Here is a 21,489-nt window from a genome sequence, read left to right on the forward strand (position 1 = left end):
TTACGAGTATTATAAAGTGAGCTTTCCACTTCAGCAAGTGGGAAACTTGCCAGAACAAAGCGAATGCCAGTGTTTTCTCCTGTAGGCTTGGGCTGGAGGTTATGAACTCTCTTCCTGATGTGATTACTTATTAACTGCATCATTGTGGAATCTTCCTCTGCTGCTTTATACCTTAATTTCTCTTTCTATATGGAAGGTACCCATAAATATTAGAAAAACACATCTTTTTGAAAGTTGAGATTGTGAGGGTAAAATAACAAGGAAAGAACTGACCCTAAATGTCATGGTGCACAGAAGTGAAATTAGCAAGATTCATCAGCAGTGACTTTGGCTACGAGGCTTTATATATTAGGGATGGGAACCATTCAATGACTTTGGCTGTTTTTAAATGTTTGGGGATTTGACTGAGTTCAAAATCTATTTCACCAAGTACTTTAATTTTTCCTTTTCTCACTGCTAATTTTGAGGTCCATGTGTATTTCATGGGAAACTTAAATTGCATATGGGATTACTTTATACTCTAGTCATCTACTCATTGTACGGGCCACCCAAGAAGACTGGTGAGTCTTCTTAAAAACACCTGGCAGGGAAGGTCTGTATGGTCTAAAGATTAAATGAGCTAGAACCTCAGAGACTGGAGTTGGTTTGAAAATGTAAGCTCCAGAATGGTTAAGCGGATTTAGAAAATGGCTAGCCTGGTCTCATTAAAAAATTGTATCTAGGCCGGGCGCTGTGGCTCACGCCTGTAATCCTAGCTCTTGGGAGGCCGAGGCTGGCGGATTGCTCAAGGTCAGGAGTTCAAAACCAGCCTGAGCAAGAGCGAGACCCCGTCTCTACTATAAATAGAAAGAAATTAATTGGCCAACTGATATATATATAAAAAATTAGCCGGACATGGTGGCGCATGCCTGTAGTCCCAGCTACTCGGGAGGCTGAGGCAGAAGGATCCCTTGAGCCCAGGAGTTTGAGGTTGCTGTGAGCTAGGCTGACGCCACGGCACTCACTCTAGCCTGGACAACAAAGCGAGACTCTCTCTCAAAAAAAAAAAAAAAAAATTAAAAAATTGTATCTAAAAAGTGTGTGTGTGTACATGTGTGTGCATGTGTATAAGATCTGACAATTTCAAACAAGGAGAACCATGTTGTAAAATAATAATGCCCTTTACTGAGCACAAAGAATGTCTGTAGTGAAGCTGGAAGTAGGCCTGGATTTACCATCTCAGATCATATTTAATATAAAATGGTTGTTTTGTTCCTTCATTCACACACATTCCTTCATTCCTTATCTCATTTACTTGTTCATTTATTCAGTTATCTATTCTTTGAACATTCATGAAGCCTTCACTATGTCTAAGTCATTGTATTTAAAGCTGAAAATTCAAATTTGAATAGAATACGGTTCCTGACCTGGAGGGGCTCAGATTGTTTCCAACAATGTGAGTTCTCCATTGGAAGCCTGTGTGTGCAGGTTGTCCCGAGAGTGTAGAGGAGAAAGTGCCTCATGTTATCTAGGGAGGCCCTGGAAGCCTTCACAGGGAAGGTGATGTTTGCTCCTGCATCTCGTTTGAGGTGTGGGGCAAGTGGATCAGGGCTTTCCAGAAAGGGCAAAGCCTGTAAAATGCACAAAGGTGAAGAACTAGGTGTGTCCCGGGAGTTGCCACAAGGCCAGGATTATTGAAGAGCACGGTCTCTCTGTGGGAAAGAAAGTGAGACGTGGGTCAAGGTGGACAGGCCCAATTTGGCATTTGGGGCGAGGCTTGGATTTCATCTGCTTGGCAGTAAGGAGTCTTTGTGAGACTTTGACCTGAGGTGTGGCATGCTATCTCTACATCGTGTAAAAAAATCTGGTGGAAATATTTTTTCTTATCCCTGCTTCCCTGTGCAATGCCTTTCTTTCTGAGAAGCCTGTGCTTCATCTCTCACCGGTCTGAGTACCCTACAAAGAGTGGAGAAAAGTGAGGAGCGGAGCGGCGTGGCCACCTCGGCTGTGCCTTTCCCAGCCCGCGACTCTGGTCAAGCCCTTCACAAACGCGCCACTGCGGCACTTCTGTCTGTGATGTGAGGAGATTCCCACCGCAGGGTATACATTGTGATGGCAACTTCTGCCTTCACAAATAATTTATTTAAAAAGTTGTATCAATTTTCTCCGTTCTTTTAAGCTGGAGGTGACTAGAGTCTGACCTGTGGCCGAATATGGAGCATGAACGATCTCAACAATATTGACAGGCACAGTTTTCAAAGGCCATGGCTAACTGGCGATGGTGGTGGGGCTGCTGGGATGGGGGCATTGGCTTGTCTATCTCTAGGCTCTTTGCAGAGGTTTCTAACCAAGGAAAGCTGATCAGAAGACCTGCATGGGAAGACAGGCGTGTTATTTAATTAGCTTTACAATGGGCTGACTTGAAGGCACGTGGTGGTTTTAATAGAGGGAGATAGATGTCCTTTTTTGCAGGGCTAATTGTTGGAAAAAAGCAGGGTCTTTGTTCAGGCCCAGCATGAGGGCTCTGATCTCTTGGAGCCTAGGGCTGCCCCTGCTAATAATTTTAGTCAGAGCTATTCAAGGCTGCTCTGCAGAGAAAAGAACAAGAGCAGTATTGTGCATGCAGGATCACTGCCCAAACGTCCCCAAAATCACTGTGTAAAAAAGGAGAGGGAAGACCCAGCCACGTGCATTTTGGAGCATGTCCCCATCATTTATTTGCTATGGTTGTTGGAAAGGGCAAAGCTACACTTTCACCAACGGAGAGCTGAGGTGGGCTGACTTAACCAAACACCCCCAGAAAACCAGTTAAGTCCTTTTTCCCAACGATACGGCATTCTTCCTGCCAAGATGGAGCCGGCAACCAGAGAAGACTCTGGGTGTTCTCTGCTGCCAGCCTTGAGGGCTGGGCACCAGGCAATGGTAGTGTCGGAATGCAAATTGCGTAGCTGATGCCCCCTAAAGAGCAGAGTCTGTGTCAGTAGAGGGCAGCACTAAGAGTAACGATGGCTTCGACTGGTGGCCCGAGGGTCAAGGTAACATATCTTTCCCTAGGATTCTTTTGGGCAGCTGGCTGGCATAGGTAGTTGATGCCAGAACATCTGAATGCCAGGTGGCAAGTCCAAGGTCGGAGGGAGTGCTACATGGGTCCAGAATTCTGTACCTAAAATGCACCTATATGGCACAATTAGAGATGTGCAGAGGTTTAGGTTTATAACACAAGTTACACTGTTGGGAACCTTTCAGGCGGCAGAAAAAAAGATAGCCAAGGAAAATGGAAGATGAGATAAAAAAAAAGACTTCTGTAAAGTGAATTCAGGGAGTGCTGGTTTGGGGAACACCTCAAGAAGCATGGTGCAGGATATACTCGACAGCACATGGGTTCTGCTAAATTTCTGCCCAGCTTGAAAATCAGTTGCTTAAGGAGGTCTCATTTTGCTCAGGTTGTACAAAAATCATTGAATGAGTATCAAGTGTGCAACCCAGAGGACGGAGAGTCCAATATTGGAAGGAGTTCAAAAGGGTGCATGTTCTTCTCCTAGCTGTTAATTTTTAATGTAGCTGTGAGTATATGTATGATTATAACTTCTAAATTGTATCTTACATCTATATAGTGGGAATTAATATCCTTTCATCCAAGAAGGATGATGTCAAGGACTTGTGTAATGTGCATACCCAGACATGAAATTATCTTTGTCACTATGTCATGATTTTAATGGCACACACCATGAAGGACACCGTGGCCTAATCTTTATGGAAATACTATATACTACAGTTTGGATTAAAATTTATGACATTTATGCCCACTGAATCTGTAGTCACAATTCTGATGTTTTAAAGAATTAATAATAGCAGGTAAGAGTTATTGAGTGCTCGCTCTGTATAGGCATCGTGCGAAGCACTTGGTGCACATTCATCTCATATTCAGTTCAACTCTGTGACTGGGCCCTTTTCTCAGCTCCATTCTATAAATGAAGAAATTGAGGCTTTCAGAGACCAATGGACTGACAGCTGGCGAGCAGCTGAGATGAAACTCATTCTTGCCTGTCTACTGCCAAGCTTGTGCTCTTAGCCACTTGACTATATTGCCTCCCCAGTTACTTCAGAGTTGAAGTTTATTCTATATAGTGAGGTAACCAAAGCCTGATAGTTCCTGCTTGGCAAGGGATTGCAGGTCTTTGCATGGGCTATTTGGAAACAGGAACATTTGTTTGGAATTGCCGCCTTGCTTCCACACCTTGGTTTAATCCAACTCAATTCAACAAGTTCTCTCCCAGGGAAATCACTAAAAATGGAAGTATATGTGGATGCTGAGCCTTTTCTGGGTCTGGAATGGCTATTGCAAGCCATCTGTTCTCTGTCAATGCTGTGGAATTCCTCGGAAGAAAAGTCCATTATCTTTTTGATTTTTTAAAAAATTCTCAACATTATTTAAAATTTTTAATTCCTGGAAAGAGAGCTCTCCTAGGAAACTGCTGCAAGAGAGCTGACTGCCCTTTGCTCTTCCCTCCTGCAGTCTGTCACCAGCCCCCCACTCAGCACCCCCCCACGGGCCCCTTCCCACCCAAGGCCTCTTTGTGATGAAGTCTTTCAAGATGGTTTCCCAGTCTGGGGAGAACACATGTTTCCTATCGACCTGATGAAATATGTGTCCATTAAGAAGTAACTTCCATGTACTTTCTACTTTGTTTATTCTCCACATTACCTATCATTACCTATCACTGCAAGCCCTCAGCTCTGCAAAGTGTCTCATAGGCCCGGCTGATCAAATGGCGCCTTCTTACACGTCACGTGTGTCGAACTTGCTTCCCTGATCCTCACCAACTCAAAGGAGGAAAGCTTTTCATTGCATGGGAGGCAGTCCAGACAGGTGAGTGCGAGCAGGGTCTGTTCCACCTCATGAGTCACGGGCAGGACCATCCACTACCTTCCGACTCCTTTGTGGGGCTGAGGAAGATGCAGCGTGAGCACAGCTGGCCTCTTGTAAATTAGAGAAGACTGCATTTCTTTTTGGCCTTTAAGAACTGAGAATCAAATGTGAGCTGTGATCCCAGAGAAGTTGACATATCCCTTCTTGAGGTTGCTGTTCATCCATCAACTTTACATCAGTGGCATGCTTAGTGCTCAGTAAATTCTAAAAATGAATAATTACACTGGACACCCCAAAGTTGTTTTTAAGGACTTTTGTTCCTGCATATTTGTGAAACTCAGATCTTGTGCACACTCTTCAGGAGAGTACATACCCAGAAAGAGGTTTGAAGCAGCATGAGAATTTTAAAAGTGCTGTGCATTTCACTTCTGTTAGTAGATTTAGCGTTGCAAAGGTAGGATTCATATTAATGTCGCTCAGTGAAGGATGTGTAAGGTAGATAGGAATAGATTCTTGAGTAGATGTTTATGGATGACTGCAATAATGCACTCAGAGTATGTTCTATTTATTGGCTAAGTCAGATGTTCTCAGTGTGACACATCCAGTTTTTCTTAGGACTCTTACATGGACCCAGTTCTGCAAGAAGTGATGTAAAATAATGTGTGTTCTTCATCCCTGTCACAGCTCAAGAGCAATGATGGACCCCAACCAAACCCTTTCTTTTCTTGGTTTCTAGGGTTTAAGATCAGATAGTTTTTCTGTTGCAACATCTTGATTATCCATTAGGAGATACAAATAATTAAGTGCAGACAGTAGTATCCACCACAGCAAGACAGGGCAGGGCTTCCTTACCCATGTCGGTGCCACCTGCTGGGCTGTGAGGGCCCAGCTGCCCCTCCTTGTCCCGTCCTGGTCCTGTCCCGTTCATTCCTATCTCCTCTCTTAGCCCATCCCCACTTCCCCCCATTTCTACTCCCAACCCTTCCCCTTCCTCACTGCAGGGGAACCTGCATCACAAAAGGATACAGTTCAAAATACAAGGTTTCTAGGGACCTGACTGACGATAGTGAATCTGAGAAAGCAGGGGGATTTGTAACAGGCACTGGCCTCCCCATAAAGCATGTAACCGTCTATTCTTCCTCACAGAGATGGAGAAAATCGAGTTCATTTTATGCATTTCCCTTATCTTACAAATTATGTATGCAGCAGTTATACGTCTTACTTTTATGGCAGCCACTGAGATAAAAGATTCAACTCGAAGTTCAGAAATTCCCGAAGACTCCTTCTGAGCAGCCGCGTGGGAATATGAACAACTTGCTGTATAAAATGTCCAGGCTTACGATCAAACAACGGGTTTGCTTTGTGGTGAGCCAAATGTCATTTCTTTCACAAACAACTATACGTGTCTATACTCAGATGAAAAATAAAATGAATATTATGATCTTAGCAACGTTTTCCTTTGAGGTGATGAGAAAAGCAGAATAAAACTTTATAAAGATCTTTTCAGTTAGAAAAGAGTCAGCTGGTTGGCTCTTTGATCTTAAACTCTGGGCAACTTGAGTCTCACTTTCAACGAAACAAAGCAAAACAAAACTGATACCTGAGATTTATTTTTCTGTAAAGATGTTACAGGATGTTAGGAAGTTATCTGCTCATTAATTAAATGATCAACATAACCTATTGAGCACCTGCTGTCTTGAGCTAAACACCATGGGGTATAATAATCTGAGCCTCAGTTTCTGCCCATAGGGAGTGCAGGAGACAGACGAGCACATCAAATCCACACGAGGCTGCTAAGGCTGCTGAACGTGAAAGCGGAACTTGTGAGGACGGGCTTAAAGCTGCGGAGAGGGCAGCAAGTGTCCACGTGGGGGAGAGACTAAGAAATACCCTCTATGTTCTACATAGATGTTTGGCTTTTCCTTGCCTTTACCTTCTGTGACCTCCTGAAACTTGTCACCCTGATTCTGTCCTGCATCCTTTGCAGCTTTTCTGGCATGAGGACCTCCCATTGATCTGTTTTTTGTAGTTCTGAGACTGTTGGTCATGCCGGACAATTAAATTGGTTTTGTGAAGGTACTGGATGCTTTATCAAGCCTTAACTTCATTCTGGAATCTTGGGGACTTATGTACTGGTATGACAGGGACATAGAATCACTGTGAGTCTAACCCCCCCTTTCCCCTTATCCCTGCCCCTAACTTACCCTTCCGTTGCTCAGAGGAGATCCCTTCCCCTGCGTCCCCTGGTACTGTCTCCCCTTTTCCTCTCCTATTTCTTCTTCTAGTGCTCCACCCATCTCTGCTTCTTGATCTCCAGGTTGGTAAATGTTAATCCTTTGGGGCAATTGACTTGGCATTTAAAATGAAAGTGGTGTGGAGAGGGGGAAGGTTCCACATTGAAATTACCTTAATGTAAGTTTCCAACCATAACTGCACAGAACATCTGTTTTGAAGTTTGGTGGTATCTTTATAACCCAAGGGTGAAGCAGGATAAGATCAGAGGAAGATTGTAGCCTTCCACCAGGATGAAACCACCTGCAGCCTTGGGGAAGGGGTGAATCCTGTTCCCCTGGGGTGCAGCGCTCCATACTAGGAGCCTGGTTCTCTGTTCTGCCACGTTATTAAAGAACATCAGTTCTCTTGCCATCTGTGCTAATGCCATCATCCTTCTACCTCCTCAAGGGGCCAATTTAGGACAACTTAAACTGGAATCCAAATCGAATGATCTCCAAAAGCTTACAGGGGAGCCTACATTCTGCATTATCCAGGCCCAGGAGGAAGCAAGGATCCCAGGAAACATGCTAAGTCTGCTCCAGGGAAGCAAACTGACCCTAGGGGTGGAGGAGGCCTTGGAACCCTGTATCACTGACTGGCAGCTCTTTGCCTGTTTCTGCGGGAACCATGTCTGATTTGCTGCAAGAGGAATACAAGTGGTGGATTTTAAAATGTTGCTTGGTCTGTGGATTAGGCCAATCCATCCCACATTGTTGGGGCTGCAGATGCAGTTGAATGCTTCATAATTATAGTCTAAAGAAACTGCAGACAGCAATAGAGCCAACCCAGACCCTTTCTCTCCTGACAACCCATGCCAAGCTGTCTCCCACAGGAAATGATAGTGTGGTTATCCTGCAATGCATGTGCCCAAAGACAACACACCCAGTGCAGGGAATGCTGTTGGATTTCTAGAAATCGAGTCTGATCATCTGTTTTTTCCTATGTCCATTGTATCTTGCTTTCTGTCTCAAGGGTGTTTGGTAACAGATGAGGCTGAATGACAGTGACTTTTCCTGCCAAACTGAAATCTGTAAATGCAAGGAGATGCTGGGGAGAGAAATGCAGTCCAGGGATCAGGTTCTAGGACCAATGCCGCCTTTTTTAGGTTGTGTGGCCCTAGGTGGAATGATTTCCTCTCACTCAAACTCATTTTTCCCTCTGTCAAATAGGAGGGCTGGTCTTGGAGACCACTAATAGACTTCCACCTGGCTCTAATATGTGACAAATCCAAGATCCAAGGTTTTGTCTTCAAAGAAGCATCACAAATGTGATCTTCCTTCAGAATTTGAACTATCACTTTCTCTGATCTTAAAGCAAATATAAATCTGCAGTTTTCCTCTCTGATCAGGTAGTGACTGGGTGGGTTCCCCGTTTAAGAACTGAGGAAGGGGCTTGAAGAGATTTTAACATTAAACATGATAGTTGTCCCCATATATTCCTGGAGAAAGTTCAAGTAAATTGAGGATCCAAGCTGTTTTGCAAAGGGATGGCCAGACAGAGAGATTTAAAGTGATTTCTCATTTATTATACCTTATACTGGATCTTAATTATAGGAGTCAAATACTTATTCTGACCTACACTGCTAAATGCTTTGCATGTATTATCTCATTTAATTATCCAAATAGCCCTAAAAGGTGGGTGCTGTCATTATCCTTACTTGAAACGTGGAGGCCCTGAGGTTCAGCATAGTCTAAGTGACTTACCTGTGGTAATTCAGCCCATGAGATGGAGGAGTTAGAATTTGAACCTTAGTGTTATCCCAAACCCTGTACTACTCACAGCCATCTTTATTAGAGGGAGCTTTCCAGGCACGGCCTCCAAGTCCCGCTCTCTGTCTGCCCTCCTGCTCCGCCCTCTTCCCTCCTGACTACAGCTCCTTTTACCCTCATTGTTCATTGTCCCTTCTAAACAATAGCCAATGAGTCTATCACAGGGTAGGGGGAGCTGGGGTAATTTTCTTCCCTAAAACAGAGGTGAAGTTGAGACACAAAAAAGTTACGTGGCTTCGGTGACATCAGAGACAGTCTGCAGTCAGCAACTGCATGATCTGAGGCTTGGGTTCCTGAACTTTTGGCACCCGAGTTTAATTAAGAGAGTTATTTTAATTTTCTTTCTTTTCTCCGATTTTCCATTATATTGCTGTTTGATAATGGTAGATATTGAAGCCCCAGGCATTGTTTCCCCAGTGTGCTTTCTCAAGACTGAACTTACCACACAGAAACCGCTGCTTCAGAGGCAAGCTTCCGAAGCCCGTTCCTGTACATGGCAGAGAAAAGCGAGACCACAGATCAGCTTACACAGGTCATTGTTAATCGAGGGCTCCCCCCCAAATCTTACATTTATACCAGTAAATCAGCATCTGTGAGTCATAAACTGGTTCTGGATCAGCAGTTAGTGGTCTGCTTTTGTACCTACCTTCAGTAAAGCATATTTTAGCTCAAAACTCAGAGACTCTTTGTTTTGTTGAAGTTCAGGATTCAGGAGTAGGCAAATAACATTCTAATACACTTCTGGAGAGGGAGAGTCTGTCCTCCGTGATTGTTTAAAATTGGGTATATATTTATATTTCCTTTTATAAATAAGGAACCTTTTTATAAGGTTGGGGTGGAGTTCAGGGGGGATTATAAAGAAAGGAGAAAGTTAATGTTTTTTACATACTCCATGTGTTTGAGAGAATTCCTGTACAAAGGTGACTATTTTCTTGAAATTATTAATGTCTAGCTCCATACCCCTGTTCCCCAACTCCCCAGACTTTTCTTGACTCTTACTGACTTGATGTTCCTAGTCTAAGGAGTTTCAGCACTTGGTCGAATGTAATTAGCTAAAGCCTAAGGAATGCTTAAAAATACACTTCGGTTTTCTCCCAAGTGCAGGAGGACCAGGCTGCTGCATTACGAGCAGTAGCAAACAAGTATTCCTTTGGTTGATTTTTTTCCTGAGTGCCTTAAAAACTAGGTATAATCTTGACATATCTTGCTCAAGTGGATGGAAGGCAAGGTTCAGCTGCTCTTGTTTTGCTGGTAGGGAAACTGAGGCACACATGAAAGTGAGTGGACATAAATGCTGGGGACAGAGATTCTGCTCTGCTGTGAGCAACAAAGGGCAGATCTGGAGGCAGAATTGGTGACATCGTTTAGTTCATCTTCACCAGCCATGGCCAATCAAACTCAACCACTGCACTAGGAAGAACTGGTGGCAAAGTAGTAGCCCATGGTGACCAAGAAGGGTGACCGTAAGAAAGGTGACCGTTCATCACTCAACACATATTTACTGAGCATCTGTAATGTCTTAGGCCCTGGGCTAGGCAGGATTTTTAAAGATGTGATAAGATAGAAATGTCATTTAAAGTCCATATGAACATTTAGAAAAATCCACTTATGTCCTAAACAGAATTTAAATTTCATTTTTCAACATTGATTAATCAAGTATGGGATTAACAGACCTGTAAAAATTTAGTTGTTAATATCCCAAATGTGTAAAAGTATGTAAACCTGCTTTATTAATTCTCTTCACCCTAAAGTAAGTTTCAACCAGATCCAAGGTTAGATGCATAACTCCTGATAGCATAAATGTCCATAATTAGTATCATCTAGAAGTGACTTTCCTGCCAGTCTGTGGTAGCCCCTGGCTATCTCCCAACCCTCTTGCTTTACTCAACACCATTCCTTGATTGGACATTCAAATATTTGGAGTTTCTGTGCTTCAGGACTGGGTTAGAGAAAGGATGATTGACTAGCTGAGTTGTCCTTGTTGAAGAATTACAAGGAATAATTTCCTCATTGTGAGAGTGGAAAGTGTTTACAGTTTAATCATGGTGGACTCTTTTAGTATCTAATTTTGGTGCTGTTAGCAGCAGTGTTTATGCTAGCTTGGAGAAGACAGTTGAGGGGCAGCCTGGGGAAGATAGAAAGGAGTTGTTCTGAGGAAGCTGCATTTGAAAATAAAGTTATACTCATACTTTCATTTAAAAATACCAGCATTTTCTTAAAACAATATCAACAAAACAAAATTCCCCAAAGCAAGTCTTGATTTGCTCGTTTCGTCTCCTGATGTTTTCGTAGTGCATAAAACAGCACTGATTCAGGACCCTTTTCTCTGCTGCTCATTTGGATGTGTAAACGTACAATCCATTCATCAGCTGTTTCCCTGAGCTTTCCCAGGACCAGAAATGTCTGTTCTTGTCATCTGGAGGCCAGCATTGTTTTCTCATACCTTTTGGAAACACAGCTGGGTTGCAACAGTCTTTGTTCTTTCAAAAATTAGGGTTATCACATACAAATATTTTCCTCTGGTCACTGAGGAGGGGCCTAATCAGTAGCTGGAGCTGCTTCTGTCCCCGGCGTTTCCCTGCTTTGCTGTGGGGACCTGCAAGTTAGCAATGCTTGAGGAGGAAGAAAGGGGTTTAGATGCAGGCGAGCAGGAGCGTTAACACTTACCAGAGGCAGAAGCTGTGCTTACAGTCAAGTGGTGGGAATTCAACATATGCTTAGACGTCAGGAAACAGTATTAAAAATAGCTTTCTCTGAGGTTGTTCGGGAAGATTTATGTTTACTCTCTTCAAGACGAATCTCAGTGCCTGGCTCTAGCTGTGTTTGTACATGTCTGCATGTACTGGTTGATTTGCTAATTAGGACAAGGTCTCTCCATCTATAACAGCCAGTGTATCGGCGGCACATCACGGTTTATTCGGGTTCCTGTCGTCTGTGTCGGCGCTGCGACTCCATCACGGCTGCCCACGACGGGCTCCCAGGTCGAAGCCACAGAGCTGTGCCTCACCGTCCTGGTGGTGGTGGGAGGGCTGTGGATTTTATTTAACAGGGGAGCATCTGTGGAAGGAAAGGGTTTCAGCCACCAGTGACATAATTAGAGGAACAGAATAACTAGAAAGAAAACACAGCTTCTCCTTCCTCCCAGTCTGCTGTAGTACACTGGAAGCTTGTGGCAGCCCACGGCAGGGCCTCATTTGGGCTCCCCATTCCGGACCCCACCGGAGCGGGCGAGGGGCGCCCCGCGGGGGCTCGGCGATCAGGCACCGCGACGCGAGGCTGCACGCGCCCCGCGGCCCCTTCCCGGCCGGCACTCGGCGGCCCCGGGCGCCCACGGCTCCGGACACGGTTCCTGACTCGCTGCCGGGCTGCGGTCCAGCACTTGCGCCCTTCGAGGACACTGGCCACGACTCCCTGCGCCGGCTCGCACGCTCGGCCCCTCATCCGCATGCCTCACGTCCTGTGTGTCAGGCTCGTGAATGAATGATGCACACGCACTCGCAAAGCTATGCTGTCCGCGGGAGGGCGGGCGCCGGTGACCGAGCGCTCAAGAATGCGTGGAGAATCGACGGACTTTCCCGAAACGGCCGCGGGCACCCCCGCGCGCCGCCCGCTCGTCCGCCGGCCCCCCTTCCTCCCGGCCGCGCCCCGCCACCCGCAGCCCGGCCGCCCCGCGCCCGACCGCCCCGCGCCCCGCGGCCCCGCCGCCCGACCGCCCCGCGCCCCGCGGCCCCGCCGCCCGACCGCCCCGCGCCCCGCGGCCCCGCCGCCCGACCGCCCCGCGGCCCCGCGCCCCGCCGCCCCGCCGCCCCGCGCCCCGCCGCCCCGCCGCCCCGCCGCCCCGCCGCCCCGCCGCCCCGCCGCCCCGCCGCCCCGCGCCCGGCGCCCCGCCACCCTCGCTTTCGCTTTGGGCCGCGCGGCGAGCTGGCCCCGCCCCGCCGCCCCGCCCCGCCCCGCCCCGCCCCGGAGAGCGCGGCCCGGGCGCGGACGGGCGCCGAGACGCCGCGCGCAGAGCGCCCGAGCAGAAGGCCGAGCGCGGAGCGGGCGCGGGAGCGAGCCGAGCGGCCTGCGGCGGAGCGGGCGCGGGCCGGGCCGAGGCAGCGGGGCGGGGCGGCCCCGAGCGCGCCCACTCTCCGCGGAGAGCCCACTTCCCGAGACAGCGCCGGGCGCGCACGTCGGGCAGGGCAAAGTCAGCGGCAGTCCGTAGGGCAGCAGGGCGGTCCGGCCCCTTCCCCGGCACTCAGCCCCGTAAAGAGGAAAGCGCCAGCCGCAGCAAACTTGCCCTGAGCCGTGCGCCCCACTCCGGCACCATGAAGGCGGCCGTCGATCTCAAACCCACCCTCACCATCATCAAGACGGAGAAGGTCGACCTGGAGCTCTTCCCCTCCGCGGGTGAGTGGTGGCCGCCCCGCTCCCGCCCCGCTCCCGCGCGGCCGGTCCTCGCGCCGCGTCCGCTCGCGGGCGTCTCTGCGGGAGGGAGGAGGAGGACTTTGGTGGCCTGCGACCCTTGGTTTGGGTGGCGCTTATTCTCGCAGCTGTATTTCTGTGAGCGGTGGGGAAAAGCTTACGGACCCTCCAGCGGCACCCCTCCGCCCCGCGCCGCCTTTCTGCGTTCCCAAGTGAGCGCGCCCTCCGCTGCGCCCAGGCAGGGGCGGCACTGCCGCGACGTCGCCCGACCCCGCCCGACCTGGGGCTGGTGGAGGCCCTGCGCGGCCGGCCGGCTGGCCCTCCAGCGGACTTTCAAGTGGTGCCTTGCCGCCCGGAGCGCCACGGTCACGTGTCCTTTGCTGTCCTGCTCCTCTTTTCCGAGTTGAGGGTGAGCAGGTGGGCGGAGAACTGAAGTTGTCCCCTTGGCTGTGGGGAGCATCCTGTGCCGTTCTCGCAGGCTGCCTCTTTGCCCGTGTGTCTAGTGTGCCGTCCAGGTGTCTGTCCCTGGCACCGAGAGCCGTTAGGAGAAGGAAGGCATCCCAACTCCAGACATTACTTTGTGTCTTTGGTTCGTCGTATTATCCAATTCTTTGATTTGTATGGAATTGAAGAAGAGGAGGATAGGAAATAAATTTTATTTTATCTTAGACACTAATTTTTGGTGCTGAGCAGCTTAATGGAGTCTGGCCCTACGGAATCCCCAGAATGAATGCAGTTTGGGAAGGAAAGATGCTGGTTCAGGGTAGGGAACTGCCAGTTATCCTTGGAGACTGGTAATTTTGAAGGTGAAGGTACATAGAAAAATTTACAGAGAAGATGATGCATTCTGGAAAATAATTAATTGTTGTAATATGCATCTTTGTTGCATGTTATTATCAATAAGTTCAGTGTCTGCTCCTTGTAGTTAACACTTCTTTGCCTCTGCCATGATTAGCTGCTTCTTTTAACCCTTTCTTAATCATCGTAAACTTTCAATACAAGCCAAGATGATGTTTCGTCATTCCGAGATCTTTCAGAAATGTTAATAAAGACACCTAAATCATGTCCTTTCCCCTTGGGCCCCCAGACATCCGACCCTGGGGCTGCAGTACATGAAGAAGGCTGAGCTTATTTCCTGCCCCACGGATGTCGCGGTCAGAGCAGTGCTGCGGTAGACTGGAACCGTGGAGCCCGTTCAGGCGCTTAGAGCTGCCACTCAGACATGACGTTGCTTGTGATGGCTGCGTTTGGGGGTTCAAGGAAGCCAGAATAAATTGTTTGTCACAATTAATTCAAACCATATATAAAAGTGAAAGGATAGTTCACAGCAAAGACATAAACTCAACTAATAAGTGTTTTCCTTGAGAATGGCTTGTTTGTATGTGTTGTTATGAGTGTTTACGGGGAAGAGAGACTTGGTTATCTGGGAAGTATCGTGTAGCCATGTCAATGCACTTACCTACAGTGGATCTTTCATGCTGGGAATGCAAAAGAGCCCCTGGCAACACATGTTTTAGATCATAGTAAACAGCTGAGCATTTTTTTTGTCAACTTAATATTAAATATTAGAGATTTAAGGTATATGGTGCTATTATTTCAGTTGTTGATAAAAAAAAGAAGCCCCAGATAAGTAACTTTCTTTAGCTTTCTTATCTGAAAATGGGGACAGTAAGGCCCAGTGGTACAGTCAGCATCTGCTTCAAGAAGCACCTTTACAGTGGCTTTCTTTTTGAGAAAAGATTTCCAAGTCACTGATCAGGTTTTGTAATTGACCTTCAATACAACACATTTTCAACTGGCTCAATAAGTCGAGCGGCTTTCTGCCATTCATTGTGAGGATATTTGATTTCTAGCACTATTATTTATTTTGTTGGGAAAAATAAAGAAACATGAAAATACATGTAGAATATACGAACTAAACTTTAGCTGATTTTTTCTGGACTATTACTTGCTTACATGTATTATACTCATCGCAGAGAAGAAGATAGAGGCATAGAAAAAGTACACTGACATAAAAATACTTAGTGAGCCGCTGGCTGAAGTTAAATTAATCCCTGTTTCTAACTTCTCAATGCACATTGCCTTGAGTAATATTGCAAGTTACCCTTGAAAAACTCAGCAAAGAAACTTCAGTTGAGACTTAAACTTGCAGGTGCAAAGATGGAAGAGACATGACATGGGCCAGGGTGCGTGCTTTTGTTAGTGGAAGGACAAGACATTGGCTAAGTGGGGATTTGCTTTGCCCATCAGACCATATAGGACATGTGTTTAAAGTTTAACTTCTCGCAGCGCGGCTTTGTGTCCACAGCTGTGACTTAAATATTTGTCGGAGTGATTTCTTTGGATTGCTTAGTTTCTTATGTGTGGAGGCAACTAGTGTGGAATCTCATCTGGCTTAGGTGATTAAACCAGAATTTCCTCCCTGCCCCTCCAAAATTTATGAGAGCTGAAGAGAGGGGGTAGAGAAGCAGGGTACCTGAACGGGCGTTGGAAGACCTGGGCTAGTTGCCTGTCTTTGTGTTAGCACCTGACCAAGAGCCTTTATCCACTTTTATTCTGAGACCTCACAGGATTTTGATAGCGTTAAGTACCAAATTAACATATACTTTGAAAGAACATTAGAATTGAATTTTCTGTGTAAGTGTAAAGTGCTATATACTGTTTGATTGCAACGGGTGTGATTGCGAGGTTCTCAGATCTTAAACAGGCTAAAAATAAACATAGCCATTGGGTTCACTCCTTCTCTCCTGGTGTGGAGCCTGCTAAGAAGGGGCCCCAGGCTGGGTGCCAAAGCAAACACATTCCCGAGCCGCTTAATCTTTCCTCTCCTTCACCACTCTGCTCCACCTTCTCTGGGAGGTGAGCCTGATGGCCAGTTTTCGATGCTTGCCCTTTTATAAGAATAAAAGGATCAGCCCCTCCCCTACCACACACAGCAGCCTATCCACCGTGGGGACTGTGTTGCCCTTAGAAATAGGAAGAAGCTTTGTCCTCACCCCGCTTGGTCAGTCTTTGTTTCTTCATCAGTGTAGACAAGGAAGAAGGGCAGAGCTGCCAAGGCAATTAGATCACTTGTTCGCTGTGCTCCCAGATCCCTGCTGACCACGCTCCATTAGTGACTAAAGAGCCCAGTGGTTCAGAGCAGGGACTCTGGAGCCAGACTGTCTGGGTTTGAATCCCAGCTTGGCCACTTATTAGCTGTGTGACTTTGGAAAAATGACTTAATGTCTCTGTGCTCCAGGTCGTGCATCTGTAAAATGAGTGTAATCATTCTACTTCATAGGGTTGATAAGAGGATTAAATCTATGAATATGTGCAAAATCTTAAAATGGTGCCTGATGCATATAAATTCTATTTATAATGCATTATATATATGTTAACTAGAAAAAAAATCTACAAAAATGATCCTGACCAGTGTAGAATTTTCAGAAGCCCTTGAAATGTCTGTTGGGATATGGTGGTTGTATTGGGCACTTCCCCATATCTATTAATATTGTTTGGGAGAGAAAGAAGAGTAAAGTTTCAGAGACTTTTTGACCTGCTTAACTAAGATCTCATGCTGATGAAGCTTCATTCTGATCTCCAGGGAGCAAGTACAGTGAGCAGGAACTCTCCGAGTGTCTTGAGGTCTGACTGTCACAGAGGCACAAGAGTTGGCCGTTTACTTTAGGTGATGGAAATTGCCAGTGTCACCTCCAGGCAGGAAGGGAATCAAGGCTAGGGGTAAGGGGGACATTTGCAGGGTTGATGGAAAAGTAGAGTTTTTCAATTTATGCAGGGTTGAGAAATATATGTCCAGTTATTATAAAGTATCTCACATTTTATTTATTTATTTGGTTGGCAGAGCTTGCATTCCTGGCATTTTTGGTTGGTTTGTGTTGCGGTTTTTTTGTCTGTGTAACTTTTTTTTTCTCTTAAAGAGGCCAGACCACTCTGTAGGAGCGTCACCTCCCTCTAGGGGACAAACCAGCCCATGGTCAACCTCTCAGAGCCCCGCTTGCTCTGGGCCCCATCAAAATCTCTACAAAACTGAGAGCTGATTAGTGTAGGTCAGGATGTTTTCAGGAAAGAGTCTCCCTGTTTCAAAGACTACAGCAGGTAACTTCACAGTGGCCACAGTGACAGTGTAACTACAGATGTCTCTGCAGTTTGTGTAGGGGACAGCCAATGGCTGTGGTGGCATTCTGGGAGCTTGGATTGAAGGTAGATTCCTGCCATTCCAAAGTTATAGGGATATTTCTGAAATGCATATTGAGCCTGTATTGTGTGCCAGGCACGTTCACATAAAAGAGCACTTTTACACTTTACACTTACTCTGGGGTGGGGGAAGTCTTATTTTCTCCATTTTTCAGAGGAAAATGATATTCAGAGAGGTACATACTTTGCTAAAGGCCACACTCTACAAACTTACAAACTGATGAGATGTTGTAGGTATTTTGTTTTTAGAAATAAAAGTACCATGTTATTCTCAGCATCTCTGGGAATTAAAACCTGGGCCTCTGAGAAGGCAGTGCTGGTTGGTGCTTTGGGGTTGAGGAAGTACAGTGTTGTCCTGCCATCCTGCAAGACTCCTGAACCGAATCGGATGGGGTCATTGTTACTCTGGTGCTCTCTTAGGGAAAAGGCCTGTCCCGTGGGCTGTTCCCAGGCCTGGAAGTCCAGACACGTTGCTTTAGGAAGATGCTTAAAGATTCAGCGCTGCTTGCCTCCGATCGCACAGCAGAGAACCAGGGCTCTTGTTTTCCCAGCGTCTTCCACATGTCATGGTTCTCGCACAGGCGGGAGGTGATTGTGTTTACTTCCAAGATCAGTCCTTCCCCGAGCCTCCCGATTCTGCCCACTTTCCTAACTTCGTCGCCTGCACTACCGTGCATTGACTTTCCCGCAGTCTGGATGATGAGAGATGTGTATCGGCAAACTAATGCACTTTTTAAAGACAATTGAAGTTTAATTTTCTGCCTGTATAGAGGCCATGGCTAGTTATATTTGCTCTCTGCTTCAAATACGTTTTGTTTTTTCCCTTGCAATTTAGTTTTTCTTAGGTCCCTGGCATGTGTTGGGTGTAAGGCAGGCAGGCTAGCCCAGCGCTGCACCTGCACACCCGCGCAGTCTGCAGCCATGGCTCACCGAGAAGCAGGTTCCCTGGCCACTCACTTGTCTAGAGTTGTGGTGTTGGTTCCTTTGTCACTGCATTATAGGGAGCATTTTCTAGAATGATTGATATCCTGGGCCCACATGGTGATCACAGGCAGGAGTTTCCGTGTGAACAGCATGGTCTCCACTTGAGTTTAGCTGCCGGTAACACGGCCTCAGCTCCCTTTCTGTGCTCAGATGGAACCCCTGATGGCATTTGCCTCTGCGTTTGTGGTATTCTCGGTCCACCCTTCCCTCACAGCTGTTAAGCTGTTCTTAACTCAGGGTTAGGAATGTCAAGGCTATTCCCAAATCTATCATTTTTACTTGTCATGTGTCCATAGCTACTTTTTGCTTTTTTTTTTTTTTTTTTTTGTAGTTGGGTTGAAGATATCTTTTTTCCAAAACTTTAGTGGATGTTTTCCAAATTGCATAAACAGGCTGTTTCTACTTGGCTACTTTTCTGAAGCTCTGTCCCTATCTACATTTCCTTTTTCTTTTAATTGTATAGTTTATAATCTCCATGCAGATTCAGAAAGAAATGGGTCTGTAGTGTAAGGTGTGGTAGGTCTGATTTCATTGGCAGAGAGCCATTCTTACAGACATGCTCAAAATATTGCTGTTGAAGCTGTAAATATTTATTGATTTGGCTAATTCTGCCATATTTTCCAGGTGCTTTCCTTGGAATTAAGCCTGTCATTGGACCCTCCAAATGTGGTTTCTTACTGCTTCTTCAGCTTTTCTCAGTTGTTCTTTTCTGTAGCATTTAGTTCTGTCTCTGAGAGTAGTAAAATATCGACTCAGATAGTGCTGTTAGACCCAAAGTAACATTGGGAATTTTAGGCTATTAGATTTTAGATACTGATGGCTTATAGATAGGGAGATCATATAATTTACCAAGCAGCATTAATTGATAATCATACCAGAATGGAGACAGTAACTGGGACCCTCCCAGCAGACGAGAGCCACCCTACTTAGACACTAAATTTGGACATTAATATAACTTTTTTAAAATATCTTTTCTCACTTGCTAATCTTAGGGCTTAGATTATCCAGAGTAAACTGACAGGACCAAATTAAGAGTTTGAAGCAATTCAAGTTCAGTGTGGTTTTCCCCAACCATGGGTTATATTTTTAAATTTGTTCTTGATGCACAATATAATATTTCTCAGCGCCTGAGAAACAACTCAAAATCAACCTCAAACAAGTTCACATCAAGCATTTGAAACCTCTTGGTAGCTTTGGGTAGCTGTGATAAGCCGTTGATTTTTGCTTTGCAAGGTTATGTGGAGAAACTGTAAACTTTCTGCACGTAGAGAGCTTGTGTGTGTGTGAGAAAATGAACTTTAGAGGGAAGTGCCATCACTATACAAGTGAAGACAATTAAAATTTTCATTTTATTTTATTTTGATGTTTATCCAAGATGAGAAGTTTTACTGTTGGGATAAAAAGGGGTCAAAAAAGTGTTCTGGCTTTTTCTGTGTGTGTGCGCCATTAAAGTAGGCAAAAACAAAAGTGAAAAACAAGCCCTCAGTTCTTCAGGAGGGAGGAATGGAATGATGGGTTCAATTACAACATCCTTTTTTGGCTTAAAAAAAGATGAGAAAGAAAGAATGAGGACAAGGAAAGAGTAAGAAAGTATGAAAGAAGTAAGAACTAATGAATCAATGAAAGAATGAACAAAAGGAAATAATAAAAAAGGACTGAAGGAACTTAAGTGACACTTCATGGACTTCTGGGAAAGCCCCATGGGGACCACGCCTTGTCCTTGGCAGGAGTTCCAGTCTCAGGTGCCTGGTGGGCAGTCCCGGGCTGCTGTTTCCACGCTGTGTTGTGTGGTCACTTTTGAATATTTCAAACCCCTCATGGCTGGTCAGGACAACTCCGATGAAGTCTTGCCTGTGTTCTAGGTGCTTCCATGGCTAAAAGTGCAGAAGGACCAGTGTTTGAATTTATGGAAATGTGCATGGATCAGTGATCATTTGTATTTTCTGTGCCTGTTGTGCTCTTTCTTCCAAAGGTTCTTGGCTATAGCAGTTTTATGAGTCAGCTTCATGGAGAGCATGGGCACTTGGGAAGCATCTGGAGGAGGTATAGGAACAGGGAAAGGATTATTTTCCATATAGAGAACAGTGTGGGAAGAGCGCTACAAGTTTGGAATAAAAGAATGGCTTACATAAACATGAAGGAAAAAAAACGTAGTTGTAAAAAGGGATGGAAGAAAGAAGCATGAGGCCAGGACTTAAAGAGTATTTTGAATCTCAGGATGAATTTTTACTTTGAAAGCAAAAGATTTTTGGGGCAGAACAGAGTTACTAAACAGGCTTGTGAGAGAGGTTTTTTTTTGGCATTGCTTTGCCTCCCACTCATGCTGTTAGTTGTTAAAACCTCTATATCAGTTTATCAGAATAAGCGTTAAACCTCAGAGAAGATGACAGAATCAGTCAGGTACATATTTTCAGAGTGCAAATGGAAAATAACCTAGGTCAGACTAGGGAATCTGTTAAATGGTAAATGTAGATGTTTTTTGAAGTATTTAAGAACTCACACTATGTGCCAGGTGCTATACCTGTTCTCAGTTAATGACATTTTTATGCAATTACAGTTTTGTGCTGGGTAATTCATTATCATCATTCATGTTCAAAATAAGAATGTGTTGTTGAATCTGATTTTTAAATACCCTTCAGAAAATTTATCTCAGGAAATTTTCAGTGAAAGAGCTTTCTTGTAACTGACTTTTATACTTCCATATTTATACCTTTTTCCTTTTTGATATTCCTTGCTAAAAATTCACGCTAATGCTGTACATTATCCATAGCTTGTCTCACATTATGGAGAATCTACGTAAGTGTGCAGAATGCAATGAAGAATCCCAGATGATAAGGGAGACCTCTCAGCATCTGAGAGCAAACACTGTGTGCAGCATAAGCAGAGCGTCCACTCTGGGGGCCGTCGCTGCTGGAGAGTCAGGAGGCTTGAGTTCCAGCCATGGGCTTCGCACCTGCTTGTCTGTGTGACCTTAGGCAAGTCACTGTACTTTTCTGGACCTCATTTTCTTCA

General features: G+C 45.6%; 1 protein-coding gene across 3 annotated transcripts in view; it reads left to right on the forward strand.

Moving 5' to 3' along the window:
* The window catches only part of ETS1 (ETS proto-oncogene 1, transcription factor), a 116,962-nt gene that overhangs the window by 44,326 nt on the left and 51,147 nt on the right, over positions 1 to 21,489 (forward strand). Inside the window, exon 1 of one of the 3 annotated variants that reach the window (XM_012772297.2) lies at positions 12,851 to 13,281. The exons of the other annotated variants lie outside the window; for them this stretch is intronic. Coding sequence (XP_012627751.1) covers positions 13,200 to 13,281 — 82 coding nt within the window. The 5' untranslated portion in view covers positions 12,851 to 13,199. Of the gene's footprint in view, positions 1 to 12,850; positions 13,282 to 21,489 lie in introns of those variants that run through there. 3 annotated transcript variants of the gene reach the window in all.

This window comes from Microcebus murinus, chromosome 4 (genome assembly GCF_040939455.1).
Source record: "Microcebus murinus isolate Inina chromosome 4, M.murinus_Inina_mat1.0, whole genome shotgun sequence".
Lineage (NCBI taxonomy): Eukaryota > Metazoa > Chordata > Mammalia > Primates > Cheirogaleidae > Microcebus > Microcebus murinus.